The 27,643-nt window shown below is 36.4% G+C and overlaps 1 protein-coding gene across 4 annotated transcripts in view; it reads right to left on the bottom strand.

Moving 5' to 3' along the window:
• Nucleotides 1–27,643, bottom strand: part of LOC135741623 (rap guanine nucleotide exchange factor 4-like) — a 42,182-nt gene that overhangs the window by 3,740 nt on the left and 10,799 nt on the right. The window contains exons 4-22 of one of the 4 annotated variants that reach the window (XM_065260333.2): nt 22,168–22,314; nt 9,516–9,588; nt 9,373–9,431; nt 6,496–6,602; nt 6,238–6,359; nt 5,964–6,147; nt 5,615–5,699; nt 5,440–5,500; nt 4,368–4,444; nt 3,769–3,915; nt 2,586–2,692; nt 2,403–2,488; nt 2,240–2,318; nt 1,850–2,000; nt 1,501–1,589; nt 1,388–1,418; nt 1,150–1,228; nt 767–913; nt 91–188 (exon numbers count right to left, since the gene is read on the bottom strand). In XM_065260333.2, coding sequence (XP_065116405.2) covers nt 91–188; nt 767–913; nt 1,150–1,228; nt 1,388–1,418; nt 1,501–1,589; nt 1,850–2,000; nt 2,240–2,318; nt 2,403–2,488; nt 2,586–2,692; nt 3,769–3,915; nt 4,368–4,444; nt 5,440–5,500; nt 5,615–5,699; nt 5,964–6,147; nt 6,238–6,359; nt 6,496–6,602; nt 9,373–9,431; nt 9,516–9,588; nt 22,168–22,314 — 1,929 coding nt within the window. Of the gene's footprint in view, nt 1–90; nt 189–766; nt 914–1,149; nt 1,229–1,387; nt 1,419–1,500; nt 1,590–1,849; nt 2,001–2,239; nt 2,319–2,402; nt 2,489–2,585; nt 2,693–3,768; nt 3,916–4,367; nt 4,445–5,439; nt 5,501–5,614; nt 5,700–5,963; nt 6,148–6,237; nt 6,360–6,495; nt 6,603–9,372; nt 9,432–9,515; nt 9,589–13,638; nt 13,790–15,540; nt 15,830–22,167; nt 22,315–27,643 lie in introns of those variants that run through there. The other 3 variants (XM_073815331.1, XM_065260334.2, XM_065260335.2) reach the window with 3 other exon arrangements.

Genomic DNA, 27,643 nt, shown 5'->3' with positions numbered 1-27,643 from the left:
CAAATATACCCGTGCGACTTATGAATGGTTTTGTGGTCCAGGGTCACATGTTTTTAATATGTGTCCAACTCAGTGTAAATTTGATCTTACCAGTAAGTCTATCTGTTCTCTCGAGCAGACAAACAATCGTCCATTCACTCCCAGTGACTGGAACACTGATACATCATTGGGCTTTAAAATCTGCTTTTCTGTACAAAAATAAGTGCGAGAGAGCCAGAAAAGGTTTGAATAACTTTGTTTACAATCTTATACATTCAGACTACATAAACTTTAAACTAATATAGAATTTACATGTGTTGTACTTTAAACCATGTAAAATTACAGAAGAAAATGTATTGAATTGTATTCTGAAAAAACTTCTGTAATTTATTGTGCCTGTTATTTCATGGTATATCTCCGGCACCCCAGCTGTCGTAATTTTACAGTTTTTTGCGGATTTTTTTATTTTTTACCATGCATCTAAACTGAGACCAAGACCAGAGTATGTCGTTACCCAAACCAAAATCAAAGCAGGACCAGACAGAGCCAAGACCTGACCATTAACAAATAAATAAATAAATAAAAATGTAAAACCAAGATCTCATATTTGCAATCAGTAGGAGAGATTGGCCATAAATTACAGAAATAAATCTGATTTAAAACAAACTAAATGTTGCTAGAGCAACAAAACACCAAAGTTTGGTACAATATATTTATTTGTGTGGCATCTCTAAAGGCAACTAATATTTACTCCTTTTGCATGTGTTTTAGGATGCGTGTGGATCACCTCCAGACGCGCTGAGGTTTATCAAGAGCAGCTCTTCCGTGGATCCCAGTTTATCCGCCACTGCCGCGATGACCTCTCTACCCGTGGCCAGCACAGGAACACGGATGGTGGTGTAAGTGTGATCGCTGCAGTAAACCTTCAAGAGTACTACACACACATACAAACAAAAAATAAGATTAACATACACATATAAAACAAAGATTAAGAGATAGGGAATAGTCGGAATAGTCAGGGTACAGGTATCTGGATAATTTCTTATTATAATCTTGATAATAAAGAAACTGAAAAATACTAATACTAAAAATAGTTAAGGGTTAATGCTTAAGTTATTTAATTTTTTTAAACTATTGATTGATGCGGTTATGTACAGTACAGATCCTTACTGTCATCAAAGCTCCTGATTGGTTGCTTTTTCGCAAGCCTTTCTTCCCCAGAGCTGAACTGTCGCAGGAGAACTTTATGCTGAGAGATTAAACAAAAAAAAATCATAAATGGGATGTCAAACAATAACATCAATCGAAGCAAACGTCTCTATGCTCTGCCTAAACCAATTCATCACAATCCATGTTCCTTCCAGGCATCTGTGATAAATAACTTTAATAAAAAGCCGAGCTGAATTACCTTTTTTTGAGATGTTCTCGCATCATCTGGACTGAGAAAAAGAAAAAGAGTGACATGATGACATGCATAAATTTAATGCATTTTAAAGATGATTTCACAGCCAAAAAACTTACTACTGCTTTACGATCCTCTCCAGCTCGGGCAGAAGCTCCTTCAGGGGACGCAAAACTCTTGCGTCATTAGATACGAACCCATGCAGCTCCTGCACAAACATACAACCACATATGTGACCCTGTCTGTGAAATCTAGCTCGAGATTTCATAATCTAATGATGAAATTTGGAATGTTTCATTAATTTCAATATTTGACATGACCTTACTCAGTCCGTATTAAAGATATCAAGGATATACATTTTTTAAGATGATTTTATGAACTAAACAATCCTGTGAATCTGCCGTGTCAATGTAGACAGGCGATAAGCGAGGACATGCTGGCGTCTGTCTGTTTGCATGTGTTTCTGACCTCCAGAAAGCTGAGCGCTGTATCATCTTCCAGCAGATGGTGGCCCTGCGGGGTAGCCCAGCGCAGGGCCAGACTGAGCACCCGTCTCTTGGTGGCTACGGCGTAGTCTAGACGCTCCTGCTCTGAGCCTTGAGATGCCTGAGAGTGGTAAGTGCACACATGCTAAGGAACAAGTGCACTTGGAATACAACAGTAAGAGAAAAGATGCAGGTTCAGATTTTAAAGGTGCCAAAGAAGAGGTTTGCATAAGAAGTCGTCTTTGAGGCTCACGATATGTCATTACCATGAACAGATTTCTTATTATTCATCTATGCCTAGGTAAAAACAATTTTACATTCTACTGCACAAAACTGACTGATTTATTGACAGACAGACTGATTAGTAGGATATTGGGCGAGGAGGGCAGGGCACAGCTGGCTTTGGGGCATGAAGACACAGTGCATTAGCACAAAGTCATCAAGGGCCGGATCTGTGGGAATAAAAACATTAATTTAAAAATATATTAAGGGGTATTAAACAATTTGAGGTATTTAATTAAGTTAAGTCACAGTACCTGGTTCAGAGAAATGAATGTCCAGTCGCATTGTCTCCAGTAGATGCTCCAGGATCTTCTCTGGAGCGCCAGACATCACAGTGTACCTGCGTGACACACACAGACGTAGAAAATCAGTTTAATCCAAAGGTGGATGAATTGGCTCGCAAAGAAATTTAAGGATGAACTGAGACATATAAATACTTGAAATGGACGGGGATGTTTCCATGGCTGGAGGGCCGAAGACTCTTTTGCAACACCAGAACATCCTGATCATGTTCCTTCAGACGTACTGTGTTTGCTTCAACGTCCTACACACACACAAAGACAAAATCACTAAAAGTAAACATTCTGCATTTTGTTAACAAAAAATGGCCTTATAATGCAGATGTATGGAGGACGAAAAATGACTTAAGTGTATATAAATACATAAATGCAAGAATTAAACAATAAATAAATGTAGAAATAAATGTAGTGGTGCAAAAATAATAAAATTAAAAGTTGATACATTTGACAAAGTTAAATATTTATTTATTTATGTCTGCATTTATTTCTCCATGTAATTAATTACTTATTTATTTCTGCATTTATGTATTTATTCATATATTTATTTTTGTATTTCTACATTTATTTATTCATTTATTTATTTCTGAATTTCTACATTTATTTATTTTTGCATTTAATTAATTACTTATTTATTCCTGCATTTATTTATTTATTCCTGCATTTATTTATGTATTTCTACATTTATTTATTTTGAATTTAATTAATTACTTATTTATTTCTGCATATCTGTATTTATTCATATATTTATTTCTGTTTTTCTACATTTATTTATTTCTGTATTTCTACATTTATTTATTTTTGCATTTAATTAATTACATATTTATTCCTGCATTCCTGCATTTATGTATTTATTCCTTTATTTATTTCTGTATTTCTACATTTATTTATTTTGCATTTCATTAATTACATATTTATTCCTGCATTTATGTATTTATTCCTTTATTTATTTATGTATTTCTACATTTATTTATTTATTCCTGCATATATGTATTTATTTATTTAGTTATATACACTTAAAAACGGTTTGGAAAAGGAGACGGGCCGACTACCAAAACACACTTATAGCCAATCAAATCAAATCAAATGCCGGGTTGCGTATGTGTGGGGCGGGTCTATCAACAGAAGGTCCAGATTCTATTGGGGTAGGGGCGTGTTTGTTTAGGCGATTTCAAATATCAACACTGGCTTTCAAACATCATGGACTCCGCCTTTAAGTCATTTTTCGCCCTCCATACAGATGCAGTGATGCGAAACCTAAATGTAAACTATATTATGACTAAAGTGCTAAGTGGAGTAAGACATTTTGTGTATGTATGTGTACCCTGAGTATACGGTTAAAGTCTTCTTTGTCCACTCTCAGGAAGTGACAGTTGTCCTCTCTCAGGACGATGGAAGCAGCGCGAGGGGCGTCGTTCACCAAGGCCAGTTTGCCAAAATCATCTCCTTCATGCAGTGTGCATACTACACCCTAAACACAGACAGGTGGGGTCAGTATGACAAACTCTAAAAAACGTTACAGTATCTGCAAAATATATATTATACAGTATAATAGAAAGACCACAACAGTTATTGTCATTGTAAATATTGCAATGTTATTCGAATTTTATTGTTTTCTGTCATTAAAAAGATTTAGACTTTATGCACACATACAAATATATAAACGCCATTACATTAAATAAAGACAAAATATCAAACCAAATTTAATAAAGAACACTCTGAAAAATCATGGGTTACTTTCAACCCAGTCAAAAATTTGAACCCTGACTGCAGTCGACTTTGAGTCGGATCCGCACCGGATCCACCCCAAGTCAGCAGCTCCAGTGCAGATCTGGCCTAGAGTCATCTGCTGTCTGGGTTGGGTTAAAAAGGGATGAACCCAACCCATGTTGCAAGTCCACTATGTAAGCTCATGCACGTCACCTTGCCGTAGATAACAACATTAACAGATCCCTTCTGGATAATGTACCAAGACGTGCCTTCCTCCCCCTGATTAAACACTGAGAGACAGAAAACAAGCATACTCAGAGCATGACGTTATGTATTTAGAAATGCAAAATATTTTTCACATTTTACAATATAAACACTGAGATCCATAATAAATATAGGTGCTGGTCATATAATAAGAATAACATCAAACAGTTGATTTATTTCACTTATTCCATTCAAAAAGTGAAACTTGTATATTATATTCAATCTTTACAAACAGGTTGAAATATTTCAAAATTTTTATTTGTTTTAATTTTGATAATTATAACTGACAACTAAGGAAAATCCCAAATTCAGTATCTCAGAAAATTAAAATATTGTGAAAAGGTTCAATATTAAAGACACCTGGTGCCACACTGTATTAAGCTTATAAACTCAAAACATCTGCAAAGGCCTTTTAATAGTCGCTCAGTCTAGTTTTATAGGCTCAATCATGGGGAAGACTGCTGAATTGACAGGTGTCCAAAAGATGACCATTAACACCTTGCACAAGGAGGGCAAAACACAAGAGGTCAATGCAAAAGAGGCTGGCTGTACACAGAGCTCTGTGTCCAAGCACGTTAATAGAGAGGCGAAGGGAAGGAAAAGATGTGGTAGAAAAAAGTGTACAAGCAATAGGGATAACCGCACCCTTGAGATACTGAATTTGGGATTTTCCATGGTTGTCAGTTATAATCATCAAAATTAAAAGAAAGAAACATTTGAAATATATCAGTCTGTGTGTAATGAATAAACATAATATACAAGTTTCACTTTTTGAATGGAATTAGTGAAATAAAACAAATTTTTGATGATATTCTAATTATATGATCAGTACCTGTATGTACAGAGCTTTCGATAATAGGAAAAGAATATTCATATTAGCCACCCACAAATCCGAGGGTCCCCCTGTCAGTGATACATCTAAGTAACAGCGCCAAACCAAAACAACCCAAAATTACAAGGTTTGGTCATAAATCTTACAAATCATATTTGTAAACTTTCTTAAAGAGACATTCAAACCTACAGACAGTGCCTGCTTTGGCGTGTGACTCGAAGATAAGGACACCAGCGAGCTCTCTCTTCACCTGCAGGGGGCAGCACATTCACAGCTCACATTTATATCAGCACACATGAGACATTGTGTCGGTAAACATGGTAAACATGCAGACTGATGCAGACAAAATTTGTAATGATCTTACAGTGTTTGAGAGATGAGAGAGAGCTTTGATATGCAGCAGTTCGTCGTAAATGATCTCCAGATCTTCAGCGGTTCTTTGACCTGGCCTGAAGAAAACAAAAATATTACGAGATTGACAGAGGGATGTTAAATATTAAAGATTAGACAGTTCCAGTCTTTGAATCTGATTGTATGAGACACGTGTGATATTACATTTATTACAAGACGATGCCTTAATTTTTATGCACCTTTATTTTTAAAAGTTTAGAAATAAAGAAAATAACAATTCAGGAAGAGTAAACGACAAATTTGTACATTTAAGTAAACATCCTAAATCTGATGCACTGCAGGGGGCGCTCTTGGTCACTCACGTTTTCCTGAGGATCATTCGCATGTGCGCATCAGGACCGATCTGAGAGAGGAAGAGGAGAGTCTCCTGCAGCTCCTCTTCAGCTTCGCGTTTCTCATCGTCGCTAGGCAACACCGCATCCTCCTCCTCATCATCAAGGAAACGGTAAAAGAGGTATTTATCCTGAAAGTTCAGCTCGTGGTCGACTGTCCGCATGAAAGAAATGACAGATAAGGGATGAGTATGATATCATTTTGTTGTTTAAAGAGCTTGAGACAGGAGTGTTTGTTGTGTACCGTGGTTTAGGACCCCTTCCTCCAGAAGCACCTGCCACATTCCCACAGCATGACCTCGACTGTGCACACATGAGCTCTGCTGAAGTAGCCAGTCCACCAGCTCAGTGCCAACACAACACTGCCTGTAAACACAAACACAAATCGTGTGTTATCAATGAAGTAAATATTAAGCGTAGTCTATACAAGGTAAATGAATAAATTGTCGCATAAGATCTAATTTGTTATAATACAGTAAGCAACACGCACGCTCACACGCACCTGTACGTTTTCAGATGATATTTTCTGTCTCTGATCATGTGAGGAGCCCGGGCCAGGATAGCATTACGCAAGACCTTTTCTGCCCTCAGAATCTTTTCTGTTGGAACCTAAAGTAAGATGCAAAACAGAGAGACAAAGAGAGCGACAACAAACAGTTATATGTTAAACAGCATGCAACACCCGTTCATTGTGATACGACGCCTTCAATCAATTTGCCGGTGTAAATAAGATTAAAGAGCTTCTGTCAGCAGATGGTGTTTTAAATTCAGTGAATACATAATGTTGTGTGAACAGGTGAGGACAGCCTGCAGTCTTGAGTTATGTGCATGCAAATGAGAATTACTATCAAATTATCATCAAAACAAACAGTTCGCTGATGAATGACATTTCTCTTTAAAAACGTGTTTTGCGTCAGTGCTTCTACGTTCAAAGTCTTTTGCTTCAATTTGGTTCGATTCAATTTAATTCAATTTACAATTCACAGTTTACATTGTTCCAAAGCAGTTTTACAGAAGGCAAAATATAGTAAATAAACAAAATACAGAAAATCAAAAACTCAAAACCAATTTAGAATTACAATTATATTAGAATGAATTAGAATATATATTGTATTAATAAATTGCTTTATTGTTACAGGGTTTAAGATAAGTGCAAAAAATATAAAAAATGCTAGGGGGTACTGCAACACATTATTCACAGTCAATATATTCATGCTTTGTGCTTAGATAAAAAAATCTGTAAAAATGTATAGAGATGGGGGGGGGGTCAGGGGGGCACTGCCCCAAGTCCAGTACCAATTATTATTTTATTAATGAAACAGAATTAATATTTTACTTGTCTAATCTTAATATTTTAAAAGGTAGACTGAGCTAAAATAGTTTTACTTCATTTAAACCATATTTTACTTTTTACAAAATTAAAAAAAATGCCTTTCAGGAAAATTGTCTTACAATATATTTAAAATGAAAGAACAGACACTCTGCTTTTAAACAAACAATTAACAAACAAAACAGAAAAAAGTTTCATCCTATCTTAATTTGTTCTCTTTTTAACTCTTTCGCCGCTATTGACGAGATATCTCGTCAATCAAGAGAAAACGCTTCCCTTCCAATGACGAGATTTTCCGTCTTTCCGCAATACCGCTATTATCCACCACGTGGCGCCCTTCCACAACTTTTTAAACCCGGAAGTATTGCCCTATGGCAAGCGGCTGCATGTCCGTGTCTGTTTTAAAGATCGCTCTGAATGGGATCTCTATGAAAAGTCAGTCACAAAAATGGATTTATCTCTGCTTTTTGCTCAAAATGTGGTGTTTTCGCAGAAACCTACCCATATTCAAAAGCTGATTACAAAAGAACTACTGAAGGTAGGATGAACCTGTTTTTTTTGTTTGAAAGCAGAGGGTCTGTTCTTTCATTTGGTATGTTTATATATTTGAAGAAGAACATTTTCTGGAACACATTAAACTTTTGTGAAAATCATGAAAAACGCTGGCGCTGGCTGGCAACTTTTTTTTTAAAAACGCTGGCGGTGAAAGAGTTAAATCCTCTCGAATATGGGTAGGTTTCTTCAAAAATACAAAATTTTGAGCAAAAAGCTGAAATAATTGCATTTTTGTAAAGAACTTTTGTTAGAAATCAGATTCAGAATGAAGATCAAAACATACACAGAGTTTACAAGGTGGAGAATTAGCTGATGCTTCAGTTTTTTATAAATTGGGTAAGAGCGCCATCTAGTGGATAGTAGCGGAATTAAAGATTACTGTAAAAACTCGCCAGGGAAGCGTCATTGGCAGGGAAATGTTTTCTTTTAAATGAAGAGATAGCTCGTCAATGGTGGGGAAAGAGTTAAAAACCATAAAGCCATACTCTCCTTCTAATCTAAAGTATTGCAGTACCCTTGTTTGCCAGTAGGTGCCCCTCCAAGCATAAATGTAAAACTCCGCCTATGACTACTTCTTTGTCTCATAACAAAGTTGATCATATAGACCGTAAAAAGGGGGATTATAAAATTGAGGTACAATATTTGGGCATAATTACACTTTTGTATTCTATATGATCCAAATAATGCAGATAAATTCAAACTGGCTAAAATCTCATTAAAACAATATAAATTAATTTATTTTTTGCAATACAAATATTCTGGCTCACAATACTACCGTGGAAATAATTAAAAAACAACTTTAATATTTATTCAGTTTTTTTATTTACTCTTTATCGGTAGATAAAACGATCATTTTTTGTCTCATTCTGTACACTACTGTTAAAATTTCGGACAAATTCCTAATTTAAATAATGTTTAATTTTGCAGAAAAATTTAACCGGACAAACTAACAAAAAGATGCAATGTTTTCAGATTTTGAATCCTGTAGGAAAACAAGGTTATATTCATTTTTAACCCTCTGGGGTCTGGGGTGTTTTAGGGCCCCTGTAGACGTTTTGACATATTCTTACATTAGTTTTTTTTTCAGTTGCTAATATCACAAAACACTGCATTCAGCACAAACTGTGCTACAATAATATGTGAATAACATGTATATACATGTTTGTATTTGATGTAAATTATGTTTATGCATGGTTGGTAAAAAAATATTTTAGAAGTTAGAATATTTTAGAAGTTTTAGAAGAACATTCATTTACAAAACAAGAATGAATTGGATCTTGTAGACTTGAGAATTTGTCTTTTACATTGATGCTGGGTGACTTTGTCACTCCCGAGTTTTGCTTTTGTTGGAATTATACAGACACTAGACTGAAATGGTCACAATACATGAAGAAAGGATGAAAACTGGAGTGGTCTCATAATTTTTTTACTGTCAATTACATCAGATGTTAGTCATGATGACAGTACAGATGACTGGAAATCAGAAAATCATACCTTGTTGAGGTTTTTGGACATAAAATTGAGTGTGTCTGTGTTGTCCTTGTCTAGCATTCCTGTATGAACCAGAAAGAAATAGCTGAGAAAGAATCATGATGTCATATGTAACCATATCTTGTATGTTTGTGCGCATTACTCACTGTCATTAGCTGTTCCGCTATCCATCGCTCCATACGGCGGGGCCAGAAGCGCTGCCATACACTGTCTGTATTTCTGCAAGACACACAACATCACCACAATTCATTTCACAGGTAAACATCAATGCAAAAGCTTTGTAGTAAAAACCCCAGCTCCACCAATCAGATTCAAGCCGTTTGCGCCTTGGCAACAATATGAATATTCATGTTTTCTTATTCTTTTTCCCTTCTTGTCGCCATGGTGATGTGTGACGAGATGATGCATGCAGCACACGATGAATGAGATTCACAGATACCCGTCAGAACTCACCTACAGTTCAAACACACATATCATCATGCACCTGCAAATGCATGCAGCTGTTTCACAGCATCTTAAAATGGCCGATTTATTCATTCTGTGTGGATGATGTTATCAGCACAAAACAAATCCAGTGATCAATGACTTAAGTGTTTTTGCATCAAATGAAACTTTGCGAAAAGCTATGGGTGTGATGATCCCCAGGATTTATGGCTGCTGGTTAAATGCATACATTGGAAAACACTGTAAGGGGCTTTGGATGAAAGTGTCTGCTAAATAAAATTGCATGAGACATTAAAAATAGTTTTCAGAAAATATATATATTTCTTAATTAAGTGAAAAGTGGTGCTTTTACCCTTTAAAGGCATAATATGTAATTTTCACCACTAAACTAATATTGTCGCTAAACAACAATAACGGCCCCAGCTTGATGATGTTATTAAAAAGTGTGATGGGAGTTCATAGGAATCGATCTGACAGGACTTAAAAATCAAGTTTCGGTGATGATGTAAATAAAGTTTTATAATGTAAGCTTACAGTGTGGCTTGACAAAAGCAACAACAAAACGATGTGCACTACACGTTTCTACCTCTGCATTAAGCAAACTTCCTGTTATGACCCAATGTGAACTAGGTAAGGCAAGTTTATTAGCACATTTCATACAAAGAGGTAATTCAAAGTGCTTTACATGGACACGACACAGTAAAAACTACATTGTGAAAAATGCTGCAGTGCAAGTTGAATCAAAATGGTTCAAAATATTTAAATTGGTTATGCAAACAATACTATTTTAAGTTTTTTAGTAGCACATAATTGAGATTTATTTAAAAAATTTTGGGTCATTCTACAAAAAAAGGTGGAAATGCTTGTCCCTTGCTTTTGCAGACCCCTAATCATTTAATTTGATCCAATAATCCCATAATGATATATATTTAATAAATATAGACTGTCCTTAAAATGATGAGAGAGTTTAATTTTCTTTTTTTCCTTTTTCCCTTTTTTTTTATAAATGTCTGGTCCTGAAAATTGTCCTGTCCCTTTGATCATACATGGAAGTTGAACTGTGTACTTATTATTTAAAACCATGTTTTTAATAAAACAAATCTAATTTACATTTACCTTTAACCTTGTATGAATTTACTACAACACTGAAATGGTAAAAATACACTATTAATATGAATAATATCAAATAAAGATTTGTCCCCCAAATTTATGTCAAAGTTATCTCTTAAATTAACCCAGGGTTATCTCTTAACCCCTGGTTAAGTACAAACAGTGTGAAACGTGAAACAGATAACCCCCAATTACGTTAACCCTGGGTTTAGAATAACCCGGGCTTAACTATTTCCAGTGTGAAAAGTATGTGAACACTTGCTTTTAAGACAAATATTTGGAAAATTGTGCTAACGGCCACATGTGAACACAAAGTGGCTATTTGATTTTGGAAATAGTGCCTCTAGTGTTGGAGTTATGAATAGTGTGACAACTTACCCCGCTCTCCTCTACTGGTTAAAACAGCAAATTCTCTGAATTCAAATATTGTTGAAAACATTTGAGATAACGTACACATGAAAAATATAACACTGTACTAGTGATTTTATGGAAATGTTAATATTGTCCCTATAAAATATATGTTAAGGGGGTCACACACCCGAAGCACAGCTCAGCGCCTAAGCTTGGAAACCCTACCGCCTTAACTAGGTCGTCCAAAAAAAAATTAGCTGCAGAAAAGGCCGTCAAGTGCATCTCGGAGAGTACGCGTTTCACACCGCGAGCGGAGACGCGTGCCACACGGCCGAAATGAGAAAGACGTGGTCTGGACCATCACTATCTGGAGGAAAACTACCCAGTTGATAAAACATCTCGGAGAATAGCGTGGATGCGCTTCACACCGCGAGTGTGCACGCGCGCCACACGGCCGAAATGAGATAAAGACGTGGTCCGTCATGTCTGGAGGATAGCCAGTTGATAAAACGCTTGTCTGTGAGAACTGTAAGTGGACTTATGTTTTGGGGTTATTCAAGCCAGCCTGTTATTGTATTCGTCTATAGTTCTTGCAAATTTAAAGTTAGTTAGCAGGTGATTATATTGTTTGAGCAACCAGCTAGCTAGGTTTCACGTGCCTGTTGATTCGATATAAAATTGTTAAGCGCTCTTGCTCACTTTATTTATGTGCATTATTTACATTCTACAGTAGTTACACTCCTTTAAGATAATGTAATTAATAGTGAAAAATAATCAGTTTTTCCAATTTTTGCCCCATCTATCATCGTTTGCCAGACGTTCTACAAAATCTGCTTTAGTTTGTGTTTATTAACCCTTTAGTTTCACTTCATCACGCAGCTATTCCTGTTAGAGGTATCTGTTAAAAACATTTAATTCATTAATAGAGGTCTAATGATTAATCGTGCAAATGCGCGTTTTCTCAATGAATGCATTTGAATGAATTACCGTGAAATCCCGCCACATCCGAACGCCAGGGGGCGCTCTCATGCAGAAACTCCCTTTGTGCCACACAAGAAGTAGCATTACAAACGCTATTCCAGGAAATGTCTACAGGAATATTTATACGCTGTTCTTCAAATTGTTTCAGGTATTTTCATGATAATAAAGAATATTTTGAATGATTTTGTTTAACGATTGTTGCCTTCTTAAATGCACGTTATAAACGACTCCGACTCATAATGATTTTAGATTGATAAGGACTTCCTACTGACCAAATGCCGTAATACAGGCACAAGCTGTGCATAAAACAAAGAATCGCAGCCTTGCGATTCAGAATCGATTTTCAGACAGGCATTTTTAATGAGGACCGCGATTGAATCGTGATTGAATCGTTACATCCCTATTCATTAATAATCTAGTATGTGGTCATTTTTTGTCATAGTTTCATCAAAATTAAGTTTTATTTGAGTGTTTTAAATAAAAATATTTTAATTTTCATCATGACACATACGCCCCTTTGCATGCCACTCCCTCAGCCCCGCCCACTCGCCCAACCCTACCACCTTAACTAACAAATTTTCTGCGGGAAACCCTGGTTTATTTTGCATTTTTAAGTAGACGCTATCTGACGAAGCTCGCGCTATTTAATATGTACTTCCGGATTACGATACCTCCGAGTTGTCCTAGATGCGACTCGGCGCTGAGTTGCGCGGCTGGTGTGCGACCCCCTTTAGGCTTCTTTAGTACATGAATATTTGTGTAACCCCAGCAGGATCCTTCACCACATGCTGCCTGGAGGATTAAGGGCATCTTAATGAACCTAAATTTACAGCTTCAAACACACTACAGCTCAGAAAAAGAGTGCGTTCTTCACTGATGAGGGTTGAGGACAGTATGGCTGCACAATATATCATTTTAACATCACAATGTACTGTCTGTATGCTTTCACAATAGTCACATTGGAGAATGTGCACTGTAATAAGGTATATATCAGTCAAAAAAAAAAAATTCCAAAGGAAAACTAGAATAATAACTGTCTGAAATAATTTACTCTGATTTATTAGTTCTTGGAAATATAAAGTTTACCGTTTTATTTTGCACAGAGTTCATGCTGCACATTTTTATATGAATAATTACATTTTTAGATAAATAATATCTTTTTTATTATTTAGTCATCTGGCCAAGTTTTCCAGTATTTTATTCACCACAATATATTATGTGAAAACAAAATATCGAAACACCCGGGTAACAAAATAGCACTTATTATTTTAAAACAATATTGTGCAGCCTTACTACAGTATGTCAGCAGAAATGTCTTTGATAAACAAAAACGTCCCAGACGATCTTTGGTCTAAAACAAATCGTAGTTTGTAGACTTTTTACCTCTGGTTCTTGACGACTTCAGACCGGCTTTGTTCCATTCACACAACTACACTTTGTATACCCTGTTCCTTCCTGTTTCCTCAGACTCACACAAAGGCCAACTCACTTTTCGCTGACATCTCTACACATGCATACAAACACATTAAAAGTGGCACACTGTTCTTCCTTCCAGCTGGCTGCTTTCACATAGGTTAAGCAATTCAGTGAGGATTATGTAATTAACAGCACATAAGCACACAGTGCAAGTGTATTTCCTCTCCGGGCGCCAGGTCAGGCGGTGTCTCCTACCGCCTGGCACAGAACCGACTCGGAGAACGAGAAAGCCCTTAGCATTCATCTCACATCCACAACCACACAACAGCTGATTTCCACCTCACACTTTTTAGTCCGTCATTAACATCCATCAGATATAGCAAAATGCAGCGCAATCTGAATCAGGATTTCGGTCTCATTTTTAATAAAACTTCATAAACATCCTCAAAACAGAATAAATTCATTTGAGTAGCAAAATAAAAAAGGTCATGGTGCTTAGAACATACTAAGAACTTTCTGTTTCTTAAAGGGACACTCCACTTTTTTTGAATATATGCTCATTTTCCAGCTCCCCTACAGTTAAACATTTTATTTTTACCGTTTTGGAATCCATTTAGCCGATCTCCAGGTCTGGTGGTACCACTTTTAGCATAGCTTAGCATAATCCATTAAATCTGATTAGACCATTAGCATCACGCTAATAAAATAACCAAATATTTTTTCAATTTAAAACTTGACTCTTCTGTAGTTACATCGTGTACTAAGACCGACAGAAAATTCAAAGTTTTGATTTTCTAGGCCGATATGGCTAGGAACTATACTCTCAAACTGGTGTAATAATCAAGGACTTTGCTGCCGTAACATGGCTGCAGGAGGCGCAATGATATTACGCAGTGCCCAAAAATAGTTCCCTGCCATTGGAAGTTACCAAGGGGACTATTTTCGGCTGCTGCGTAATATCATTGCATAATAACCATGTTACGGCAGCAAAGTCCTTGATTATTACGCCAGAATGAGAGTATAGTTCCTAGCCATATCTGGCTAGAAAATGCAACTTTAAATTTTCTGTCAGTCTTAGTACACGATGTAACTACAGAAGAATCAAGTTTTAAATAGGAAAAATATTGAAACTTTTTGGTTATTTTTGAGTGCGATGCTAATGGTCTAATCAGATTCAATGGATTGTGCTAAGCTATGCTAAAAGTGGTACCGCCAGACCCGTAGATCAGCTGAATGGATTCCAAAATGGTAAAAATCAAATGTTTAACTCCAGGGGAGCTGAAAAATTTGCATTTTTTTTTTAAAAAGTGAAGTGTCCCTTTAAAAGCTTCTACTGTTAATTAAGATAAGAAAAAATAGTTATTTTAGGACTGAAAGTGGAAGTTCTTTAGGGAACCAAAAAAGGTTCTTCTATATATGGCATCACCCTGAAGAACCCTTTCTAGCACTTTTTAAGAGTGTAAGGTAATAACTTATTTTCAGAGAAAAATACACTGAAATCAATACTTTTGGATCAAAGTAGAACAATTGCATCAACTTCTTTTAATTTTTCTCAACTTAAATAAGTTTACATTAATTATTTTCAGTGTAAACTTTTCAAATTGAGAAAAATGTAAGGAATTAGATGTAACAAATTGACGCATTTTTTACTTATCTTAAATTAAGCTTTTTTTGAAGCATAAACGTAACAGAATTTTTATGCGGTCCTTGCTTATAACACATACACACAAACTTTAAACCTTTTGCCTTTAAACTATTTGCCTGAATACAAATTTCTTTCATGTGCCACTTATTAAAGACAAATCTAAAGTATAAAATATGAATAAAATCCATATTGCATTTAGCAAAACTCAAAGGTAGTAAACCTACAAGACTCACCCTGGTTTTGAGTCTCCAACAGTAAACCCCTGCAGACGTGATTCTTGACTACCTAAGGTCGGCCAACGTCCCAGCATCATCCAGCAAAACCCAGAAAGCTTTTAACCTTTTTCAGCCTGATGCACACAAACGCACGCGATCTGGCGCTCGGCGCACACAGTTCAGCGTACGGATGATGTGATCCAGAGTCCGGCCGAGTATCTGACTGGACTACAGTGGCCGTTGCCAGGCAATAGCTGTAGCCAATCAAAGAGCTGCATTCACTCTATTCCCCCTGTACCATCTAATAGAGAGAGTGAGGGAGACTATGGGCCGCTAAAAGGCTCTCAAAAGCTTCTGCCCTCATCAATTATTAAGGTTGTTAAATCGTATTTACACTGAACAGACAGCGGTGTGTGCTGTGTTTGTGCTCTACAGCTGTAGGGAAATCACCTTTATCACATTAGAGAGGTGGACAGACTGTCTTTGTGAATCAGTCGGTTCGGATGCTCCAAGACCTTTTTCAGTCCGAGCCTTCAGTCTTTACAGACAAGCCCATGTATTTAAACTGTCCACATAGAAAAATACAGTAGTTTACTTTAATATTTACTATGGTAAACTGTAGTCAAATTCCTAGATACTATAGAGCTTTTTGAAACTTATCATAGTAAATATTATTAAAGTACTACTAGTTTTTCGATTCACTAGTAGTTAATACTACAGAATACTGTAGTATAATAAATTAACACAGTGTAGTAATTACCATGATATACTATCATTTACTACTGTTTTCTATGGTTTACTATAGTAAATACTTAAATATACTAATTATTAGTGATGCACCGATGTATCGGCCGCCGATATTTATCGGCCGATTTTTATCGGCCGATTTTTATGAATTTGAAACCATCGGCATATCGGCAATAGCACGAGAAAGGCAGATAACGTTTTTTTATTAATTAACTGCATAAAGAAATCCATTATATGTAAAAAAAAAAAATGAGTTAATGTTGTTAATAAAATAAATGCTGAATAGCAAAAAACACATTTTAAGGTTGTCATGCTGTCTTATTATATTAGTTTTAGCTTAATTTGTGCCTCTCTAATTATGTTGGTCAGTTGAATGTTAATTAGATCCAATCCATGTTCAGTAAAAATAATTTGTTGCAGAAATAAACTAGCGAATAGACCAACTTAATAGTATTGTATACAAGTGTTTAATATCGTTATCGGCATCGGTATCGGCAAAGAGGTTGTCTGTTTAAATCGGTATCGACCTCCAAAAAATTCCTAGTGGTGCATCCTACTAAATATTGATAAGATTTATCTTATCAATTTACTATAGTTACTACAATAGTATACATTAACAAAGGGAAGTAATTACTATAGTATACTACAGTACACTATAGTACATATATTAAGTACATAAATAATATAAAGTATACTGCCTTTTTACTGCAGCTACAATTTACAAAACACTATAATATTCATTAACAAAGTATAGTAATTACTAAAATTTACTAAAGTATAATACTACAGTTGACTATGGCTATATTCTGTGTTGCGGGTAATGCATTACAAGTAACATGCATTACGTAATAATATTACTTTTCTGAAGTAACAAGTAAAGTAACGCATTACTTTTTAAATGTATACATTAATATTTATGTTACTTTTTTTAAAAAGTAATGCAAGTTACCTTTTTTTTATTTGATTAAAAATATTATGTACTGAATTAAACTAAACACATTATGCACTCTATGCGTACACGCCTGTGTGGGAACAGTTTGAGTCAGAAACTGAGATGGCAGGCCATAGCTCGACATTTTTGTGATGAAATATGCAATTTCTAAATGCAGAACTTTCATTCATAAAAACACATGCAAGGCTTGAAAGAGATCAAGCTTCAGCCAAGAAAAAGTAACACAAAGGTAAAGCAAAAGCAATGCAAAAGTAACTTTAAAGTTACTTAAAAGTAACGTAAGCACTACTTTCCATGAAAAGTAACTAAGTAACGCAATTAGTTACTTTTTTGGGAGTAACTTAATATTGTAATGCGTTACTTTTAAAAGTAACTTTCCCCAACACTGGCTATAAAAGAGTAAATACCATAGACTGTAAAAAATATGGACGACGCCATGCCGCCTCCCTCCATTGTAATGAATTGAAGCCAAAAATGTCTGACCGTGGTCGCCGCCATGTTGCGTAAAAACGTCGGTTTGGAGCCAAGGCATGCGCAGAAGGAATCGTCCGTGGAGTCAGAGGTGGAGCCGTGGTATCAAACCTCCGCCCAAACGCTTGCGCGACCAATTCAACCACGCCAATCTTAAAGACATGCCCCGTTTCTATAGCATCAAATTACAAGCTAAAATTAAACTTATCACAAAAATGAACACTTGAACATATATCAGCGTGATAACAACTAATTGAAAGGACCAAAACCATCTTTCGGAAACTTTTATTGGAAGTGAAAATATATTTTTTTTTAGAGCAGAGTCCCATTGAATGGAGAGGGCGAGGTTATGACTTGTACTGCAGCCAGCCACCAGGGGGCGATCAAAGAGCCAGAGGCTTCACTTTTCAAGACTTATGAGGCACACCCGGTAAATACTAATAAGTTAACTAATCTATTTACTACAGTTGATCAATTCACTATATTTATACTACAGTATACTATAGTATACATTAACAAAAAAGTGTAGTAATTATTGTAATATACCACAGTTTACTATTATTTACTAAAGTAAATATTAAAGTATACTGCAGTATTTACTAGCTTATCAATTTACTATAGTTAACGGAATAATATAGTATGCTAACAAAGTGTAGTAAATACTATAATATAGTACAGTATACAGGTACTGCACTTTACTATGGTTTACTAGAGTAAATACGAAGGTATAGGCTACTACACTATTCACTACCATTTATCAATTCGCTATAAGTAATACTACAGGTCACTATAGTATACATTGACAAATAAGTGTAGTACAGTTAACTATGATATACTAAAATAAATATTAACGTATACTGCAGTGTTTACTACAGCTCATTAATTTAGTATAGATATCAGACTACTATAGTATGCATTAACAAAATAAGTATAGTAATTCCTATAATATACTACAGTTTACTATGGCTTTACTAGAGTAAATACTAAAGAATACTACAGTGTTTACCACAGTTTATCAATTCACTAGTTAATACTACAGGTCACTATAGTATGCATTAACAAATAAGTGTAGTACAGTTACTATGATTTACTAAAGTAAATATTAAAGTATACTGCAGTATTTACTACAGCTAATCAGTTTATAGTTGAATTATATAGTATACATTAACAAAAAATTGTAGTAATTACAATAATATACTACAGTTTAATATGTTTACTAGTAAATACTAAAGTATACTGCAGAGTTTTTTGAAACATAATTTGTTCCCCTACTTCATACACTTTAAATAGTCCACTTTTAACTAATCATATTATTAATCATATGATCAAATATATTATTCTACAAATATATTTGATTATAATATATACACATAAGTAAAAATAACACATATATAATGATGTATAATGATTCATACACTGAAAAAAATGATTCCATGAATTTAATAATTTTTTTAAGGTAAGTAGTTGCAATCAATTTATTTAAGCTACATTTAAACAAAAAAGATTAGTAAAGTAAAATAAAATATAAAACTTTTGTTTAAATGTAGCTTAAATAAATTGATTGCAACCACTTACCATAAAATTTTTTTATTAAATTCAATGAATCATTTTTTTCGAGCGAAGTTATACACTGAAAAAAATTATTTATTCAATTTACTCAAATTTTTTAAGGTAAGTGGTTGCAATCAATTTATTTAAGCTACATTTAAACAAAAAAAAGTTGAAAGGCAAAACAAAACAAAAAACTTTTGTTTAAATGTAGCTTAAATAAATTGATTGCAACCACTTACCTTAAAAAAAATTGAGTAAATTGAATTAATAATTTCATATCATAATTTATATTTTTTTTATAATTTACTTCTTGATGACCTTTTTGTACCCTTTCTCTGTTATCTGTATTCTGTAATGCATATCTGTATGTAAAAGTTATGTATATTTAATCTGATATTACGGCTGTGCTTCTTCTGTAAATCCTTTTTGCATGTAAAACATGAAACAGCACTTATTCACCAGCTGTGGGCTTTGCTATCCTATGTCTCTAGACAACTTTTAAAGGAAAACATATTCCCGTCTACTTTGTGCGACCCTTCACTTCCCATTTATTGATGTTGTCTGGATGAAAACCACGGTGAATAGATAATGAAATACAAAAAGCCATTTTTTATTCTACTCGAAAAATCCCCTTAGTAAATCCTGTGTGTGCGTGTGTGTGTGTGTGTGTGTGTGTGTGTGTGTGTGTGTGCGTGCGTGCGTGCGTGCGTGCGTGCGTGCATGTGCGTGCGTGCGTGCGTGTGTGTGTGTGTGTGTGCGTGTGTGTGTGTGTGTGTGTGTGTGTGCATGATATGAAACAGATATAAAGCACATATGGTCACTGGCAAGCTGTGAGAGATGGGTGATACTATTTACACAAGCAGTGTTAATAACAGAAGCCTGACACCCTCTGTGTCTATACACACAATGAGTCACAGTCACTTCCTGTTAAATCCATAAACAGATCACAAATAATCATCATATTCAAGTCATTACCGCACAGATCACCCAATCTCCACAGAAACCACCCACTGAAAGTATTACAGACCATGCCATACAAAAACTATCTTATACCACATGATACAGGTTTGGTATAAAGCACATATGCATAACACTTTTATTAGATAGGCTACAGTACTGGGATTAACAGCCATGACAAATCTGTGACTCTTACAATCCTAGGCTAAAGCATCAGCATACACGCACAGCATTCACACTTATGGAAATTACAGAACAGCTCTTTTAAAGATTCAGTAAAAGTCTGAGGAGAAAAGATTTGACATATATATAAATATGACCTCAGTGAACAGCCCAAAGAAACCAGCCGTCTCTTATCAGATCAGAGGACGCCCTCCAGTGGCCCGATGTGCAAGCTTCACACAATTTAGTCTTAGCTGGTCAGGCTGGAAGACCATCTGACTCACCAGCTTAAACCAGCTTGAAGCTGGTCCTTCCAGCCTGGTTTAAAACGGTAACAGGCTGGCACTTTTTAAAATATTAAATATACAGTACAGCATACAGAAAATTACTGGCAAAACAATAATAGTAGTGTAGTCATATGACATTCTACACATGTTTGATTTTAAAGGAGCTGTAAGTGATGTTTTGCCATCAGATTTTGCCACTAAATTTGACCCTGCCCCCAAAACCCCACCCTTTAAAGGAAAACACCACCGTTTTTCAATATTTTACTTTGTTTCTACCTCAACTTATATGAATTAGCCTACCTGTCTTTTTTCAATGCGTGCCCTTTAATCTTTGTACAGCACTTGTTGAATGTGTTAGCATTTAGCCTAGCCCCATTCAATCCTATGGTTCCAAACAAAAGTTTTATTTTGTGCCACCATACTTACTCGTGTAACTATTCATGTAACAGTCTTTAAATACTGAAAACATGGAAGCGTTTGGTGGCTTCTAAATTCATCCCTGTTTGGATCCTAAGGAATGAATGGGGCTAGGGTAAATGCTAACACATTTTACAAGGTGCTGTACAAAGATTAAAAGTGCACGCATTGAAAAAAGATAGGTATGTATTAATTCGTCTCAGTTAAGGTAGGAACATAGTAAATGGTAGTGTTTCCCTTTAAATAAAACCCCAAGTCTATAAAACCTGAAGATGATTTTTTAAGGAAAAATATTAAGGAGATAATTGCATTTTTGAAAAGGACTTTTGTTAGAGATCAGATTTAGAGCGATAACTAAAACATACACAGACTTTTTGCTGTTTTTGATTCGTGGATGCTTTAATGTTTTAAAAGTTGTGTTAGAGCACCAACTAGTGGATAATAGTAGAAATATTAATTGCCGTAAAAACTCGTCATTGACAGGGACGCATTCTATTTTAATTGCCGAGAAAAATCGTCAATGGCGGGGAAAGTGCTAAATTATATCTTGACTCTTTTCAGCTTCAAAATGTCATACATGTGCACTAATTTTAAAGCAAAAAGCACATTTATCCATAAAAATATAATACATAAAGTTATTAAACTACACTTTTAAAGGTGCATTGTGTAACTTTTAGAAAGATCCCTTGACAGAAATGTCAAAAATACATAACTATATTATAAGTGCTGTAAAAAAATAACTATTGTTTTTTATTACCTCAGTATGAGCCGTTTTTATCTACATACACTGCGGGTCCCCTTACATGGAAGTCGCCATTTTGCGCCGCCATGTTTCTACAGTAGCCCTAAATGGACAAACTGCTCTATAGAGTACGTTGTGTCACTAAGTTGTCTCAGACGATGACATGTTTGTCCTGTGGCGGCTACCGTAGCTTCTCTATGCGTTTTGAAAGGGAGGGGTGAGCTATGGAATAAGATTAGGGATTTTCAGCACACATAGTTTACTGAAATCAATGTCTGTCAGGTATTGATTCACTTACAGCTCCTTTGATAAAAACACACACGTTCCTCAACATCCGCACACGAACAAACCTCCCACAGGCTCTTAAACTCCCTCTGTTCGATGCGCAGAAGTTCGCTGTTTTCTCGACTGACGATCGTGGCATGTCGAGGGGTGTTATCCAGGATCGACTCTCCAAATGCTGTCCCGACCCCTAAAGTACAGATTGTTACAGCATCCTGCAGAACGAAGAAAAGAGAGAGACTTCAGAGACCGGGAAAGATAGGAAGATCGTTTTTACATGAATGCATAGGCACTTTTATTTTACAGGCAACTTAAAGGCGGCGTGCATGATATTTGAAAAACACTTTGGAAAAGGTAGTCGGGCAGAGTACCAAAACACAATTGTAGCCAATCAGCAGTAAGGGGCGTGCCTACTAACTGACATCGTTGTCTGGGTTGCGTTTGTGTGGGACGGGTCTATCAACAGAAGGTCCAGATTCTATTGGGGTAGGGGCGTGTTAGTTTAGGTGATTTCAAATATCAACATTGGCTTTAGAGATCATGCACCCCGCCTTTAAGGTATACATTTCATGTGCATTTCCTGAGATTCAAACCCACACTCTATTATTTTCAACCCAGCATTGGGTAAAAAGAGATGAACCCATCCCATGGGTTGTAATTTAAAGGTGACATAGAATGATTGAACGGGGTATTTATTCTTGTTCTGTGATGTGACATGTAGACAAAATTTTTTTGTTTGGCTCTGTAATGCCTTAGAAGCTTCCTAAAAACCTCTCTCAGATGGCTCTATTAGGGTGTGGGATTTTAAACAAGTGGTTTTGCACCTATTTGGCTCCCCCTACTGGCTTACATGCAATCTCATTACTGATTGGCTGACTTTGCTGCCACTCAAAAAATGTAGCCAATAATTTTAAAGTGGAGGGGCAGTGAGATGCCTGTGATGTCATAAGCATCAGTTTTTCAGATTGGGTTGTTTTCTGGCTGACATTTCTAAAAGAGGAATTTCTATGAGACTGAGATGTTTAGCATGTTTAGCACTTTTTGTATGTTCGTGAATGCGGGAAGCCTACCATTATTTAACAAAGACAAGGTAAAAATGTTTTTTCATTCTCCGTCCCCTTTAACCTACGCTGGCTAGTTTCGACCCAAAATGCTTGGTCGTTTAAACAAATTGAGTCAAATGTAAACATTTTCAGGGTTGATTTAACTCAACAGCTGGGTTTGTCCCTTTTTGACCCAATGCTGGGTTAAAAATAATAACTTAAAGAGTGCATGTCCATGCTTTCCCAGTTATGAAGAAAGGAGGCATTACATCTTTGTGAGCTAATTATAGAATGCTATGGTTCTTCTAATTTATGTAAATGTATGCAGAATTTTAAACAGATCATTGCACAAGGTTTTCCTACAGGCACACATTTGTTTTCTTTGTCTCGCATTTGACATTCATTTGATCAGAGCATCGTGACAATGGCAGGCTGTCTAGTGAATCACACCATGAAACTTGATAAGCAAGCATTAATATTGCATTGAGCCGGAGACTGGAATTTGCAGATGCACAGAGATTCATCTGTGTGCAACATTCATCACTGCAGGACAAGCACGATCAGAAGTGTGAAAGTGTAAAACAACATGAAGCCTTGAGTTAGTCATTATGCACAATTTTGTATGTATAAGCAAGTGCAACCCAGCCTCTTAAATATACTGTATGAATGTCAAATTAATTAAATAAAAAAAATATTTCTGAAGAGCATTTTTGAAGCTCAAAGTTGCCAGATAACCAAAAATGGGCAAAGAGGATAAATGTGGGTGGAGCTACACTGTTAGATGTCGCTGTAGATTTAGCAGTACATTACTGTAAAAATCCACAGTACTATACTGTATGTGTACATTACAGTACAGTACTGCAGTTCATAATGCATTCTGGGTAAATTTGTTTGAGCGGGAAAATGTTACAGTATATTTTGGTCTTGATGTAACCTTGCTGTAGCCATTGCTGTAATGTGCCAGGTGTACTTGCAATAATCAGAGAAAGTGCGCCAACGTCAAATCACACAGAGGGAGAGAGAGCACAACTCCTGGCTGCAGCTGAAGGAGGACGATTGATTTCTGGCAGTTCGGTAAGTTTGAAATATTTCTGTTTCATGAAAACTTAATTTTTAGTTTAAGAATGTTGTCAATAGTTTGTCACAATATTGTTTTAAACGTGCAATGAGAGAGAAAAACGGTCGCCAACAAAGTTTCAATCTCCCTCAGAAAGTAAGCTTACACACAGATGTCTACCGCTGCTTTAACTCGCTTTACACCTTTTTTTTAATGAATATAGGGTTGTTTTAACTAAATTATGAGGGTTTTGGTGAGTTTATATTGTGTTGAAAGTGTGGTGACAATGAAACTATTTTTAACGAAATGGACAAAGACAACCCGCCAGCGCGGTCTTGCGGTCCCAGCATAATGGTCGTTTATCTCGGCGTTTCATCCGTTCAGTTAGCGTCAGAGAAAAGTATTAAGTTCGACTGTTTGGTAAGGCTGTGGTTGTAAACAGTCAGGACTTGTCACACCGTACACAGCATACTGTAGTACTGAACTCCTCCACAGAAGTGAAAACAAGAAACCTCATAACTGGATACATGCATCGAACTCATCGCAGCTTTAACTTCTACCAAATATAATTCAGACCTGGGCTCATCTTAATATCAGATGAACGAAAGGGATTGCCGCGCGTATTGTTGTTGTTATTACAGTGCATTGAAAATGCGCTGTACTGTTCTTACTGGGCTTTTTATTATTATTACAGTGCATTGAAAATGCGCTGTACTGTTCTTACTGGGCTTTTTATTATTATTATTATTATTATTCTTCCAACCAAATTTCCGCAATTAATACGGCTCGAACCGTTTAACTTAGAAACTTCATTCAAACTCTCAAACGTGCGGACTATTCGGGAATAGTGTGCTATGACTTTTATAAGCGATCGGGGGTACGGTCTTCGCCCCAGGGGCGAAAAAGCAGCCGAAAAATCCCATAGACTTAACATTGCGACAAACTTTGACGAGTCGTAGCTCAGACCTAGGATTTCACAGAAACTTGTGACTTGCCACATTTGAAGAGGCTGGCAGGCTCTGTAAGAACATACCTCACAATGGGGTGTAAGCTGTACCCCTGGGGTGTAAGAGGTCCCCAAATTTCCCCATAGACTTATAATGGAGCAGGAATCATGCCCATATAAGGAACTAAAAACGTCCCGGATGGGATATCTTTGCAGCGCAGTGTCATAGAGACATGGGGGTTGGGTCTTTGGGTCATATTAGCTTCATGTTTGCTTCATGCTAAGTCATGCTAGCTTCGTGCTAGTTTCATGCTAGCTTTATGCTAATTTTATAATAAATCTTGCTAACTTAATGTTAAATCATGCTAGCTTCATGTTAAATCTTGTTAGCTTCATGCTAAATCATGCTAGCTTCATGCTAATCATGCTAGCATCATCTTAATCATGCTAGCATCATGCTAATAATGCTAGGATCATGCTAATTTCATGCTAAATTCATGCTAACTTCATGGTAATCATGCTAGCATAATGCTAGCTTCATGCAAATTATGCTAGCTTTATGCTAATCATGATAACATCATGTTAGCTTCATGCTAATCATACTAACATCGTGCTAGCTTCATGCTAATCATACTAACATCGTGTTAGCTTCATGCTAATCATGCTAACATCGTGCTAGCTTCATGCTAATCATGCTAGCATCGTGCTAGCTTCATGCTAATCATGCTAGCATCGTGCTAGCTTCATGCTAATCATGCTAACATCGTGCTAGCTTCATGCTAATCATGCTAGCATCGTGCTAGCTTCATGCTAATCATGCTAGCATCGTGCTAGCTTCATGCTAGCTTCATGCTAATCATGCTAGCATCGTGCTAGCTTCATGCTAGCATCATGCTAATCATGCTAGCATCATGCTAGCTTCATGCTAATCATGCTAACATCATGCTAGCTTCATGCTAATCATGCTAACATCATGCTAGCTTCATGCTAATCATGCTAGCATCATGCTAGCTTCATGCTAATCATGCTAACATCATGTTAGCTTCATGTTAATCTAACACAGTCTCACCCCATTTCGTCAATATTTGACGACACTTGACCATTCGTCATATGTTGACGTGAAGGGTATACCTTTCGCGTCATTTTTTGACGAACTGGGGACTTCAATACTATTACGTCCGTTGCATTCTCTTTCCTATTTTATTACCATTTGCGCGTCGGTTTAGGGTTAGATTACGCGAAATTAAACAGTGTACGCGAAATTAAACAGTGTATGCGAAATTAAACAGTTGTCACCTGGCGTTGGGGTTAGAAACAGTTGTCACCTGGCGTTGGGGTTAGAGTTAGGTTTGGGTAGGGATGTCATTATGTAAATCTAACCCTAAACCGACGCGGTTTAATAAAATAGGTAATAAAATAGGAAAAGAGAATGCAACGGACGTAATAGTATTGAAGTCCCCAGTTCGTCAAAAAATGACGCGAAAGGTATACCCTTCACGTCAACATATGACGAATGGTCAAGTGTCGTCAAATATTGACGAAATGGGGTGAGACTGGGTTGGTTAATCATGCTAGCATCATGCTAGCTTCATGCTAATCATGCTAGCTTCATGTTAATCATGCTAGCATCATGCTAGCTTCATGCTAGTCATGCTAGTTCATGCTAGCTTCATGCTAATCATGCTAGCATCATGCTAACGTCATGCTGAATCATGCTAATCATGCTAGCATCATATTTCATCATGATAACTTTTTTAAATCATGCTAGCTTCACACTAAAACATGTCAACAGCCAGGTAAACTACTAGACTAAATTTCTTTTACATTTCTGGCAATCAACTTTTTGCATTTTCATGCACTGGTAATTCCTTGGGAATTGCATATCTAGTTATTATTATTATTATTATTATTCTTCCAACCAAATTTCCGCAATTAATACGGCTCGAACCGTTTAACTTAGAAACTTCATTCAAACTCTCAAACGTGCGGACTATTCGGGAATAGTGTGCTATGACTTTTATAAGCGATCGGGGGTACGGTCTTCGCCCCAGGGGCGAAAAAGCAGCCGAAAAATCCCATAGACTTAACATTGCGACAAACTTTGGCGAGTCGTAGCTCAGACCTAGGATTTCACAGAAACTTGTGACTTGCCACATTTGAAGAGGCTGGCAGGCTCTGTAAGAATATACCTCACAATGGGGTGTAAGTTGTACCCCTGGGGTGTAAGAGGTCCCCAAATTTCTCCATAGACTTATAATGGGGCAGGAATCATGCCCATATAAGGAACTAAAAACGTCCCGGATGGGATATCTTTGCAGCGCAGTGTCATAGAGACATGGGGGTGGGCTCATTTTACTCAGGCATCCAATCAGTCCCTTAGGATCCTTATTGAGCTATCAAGCCACGCCCCTAGCAACCATTTTGGGCACCCTAGCAACATCTCCCATAGACTGCCATTATAAAATGCCCAGATGGATATCTTTGCAGCACAGTGTCAC

Source organism: Paramisgurnus dabryanus, chromosome 7 (assembly GCF_030506205.2).
Source record: "Paramisgurnus dabryanus chromosome 7, PD_genome_1.1, whole genome shotgun sequence".
NCBI lineage: Eukaryota > Metazoa > Chordata > Actinopteri > Cypriniformes > Cobitidae > Paramisgurnus > Paramisgurnus dabryanus.
This window is presented reverse-complemented; position numbering and strand designations above follow the sequence as displayed.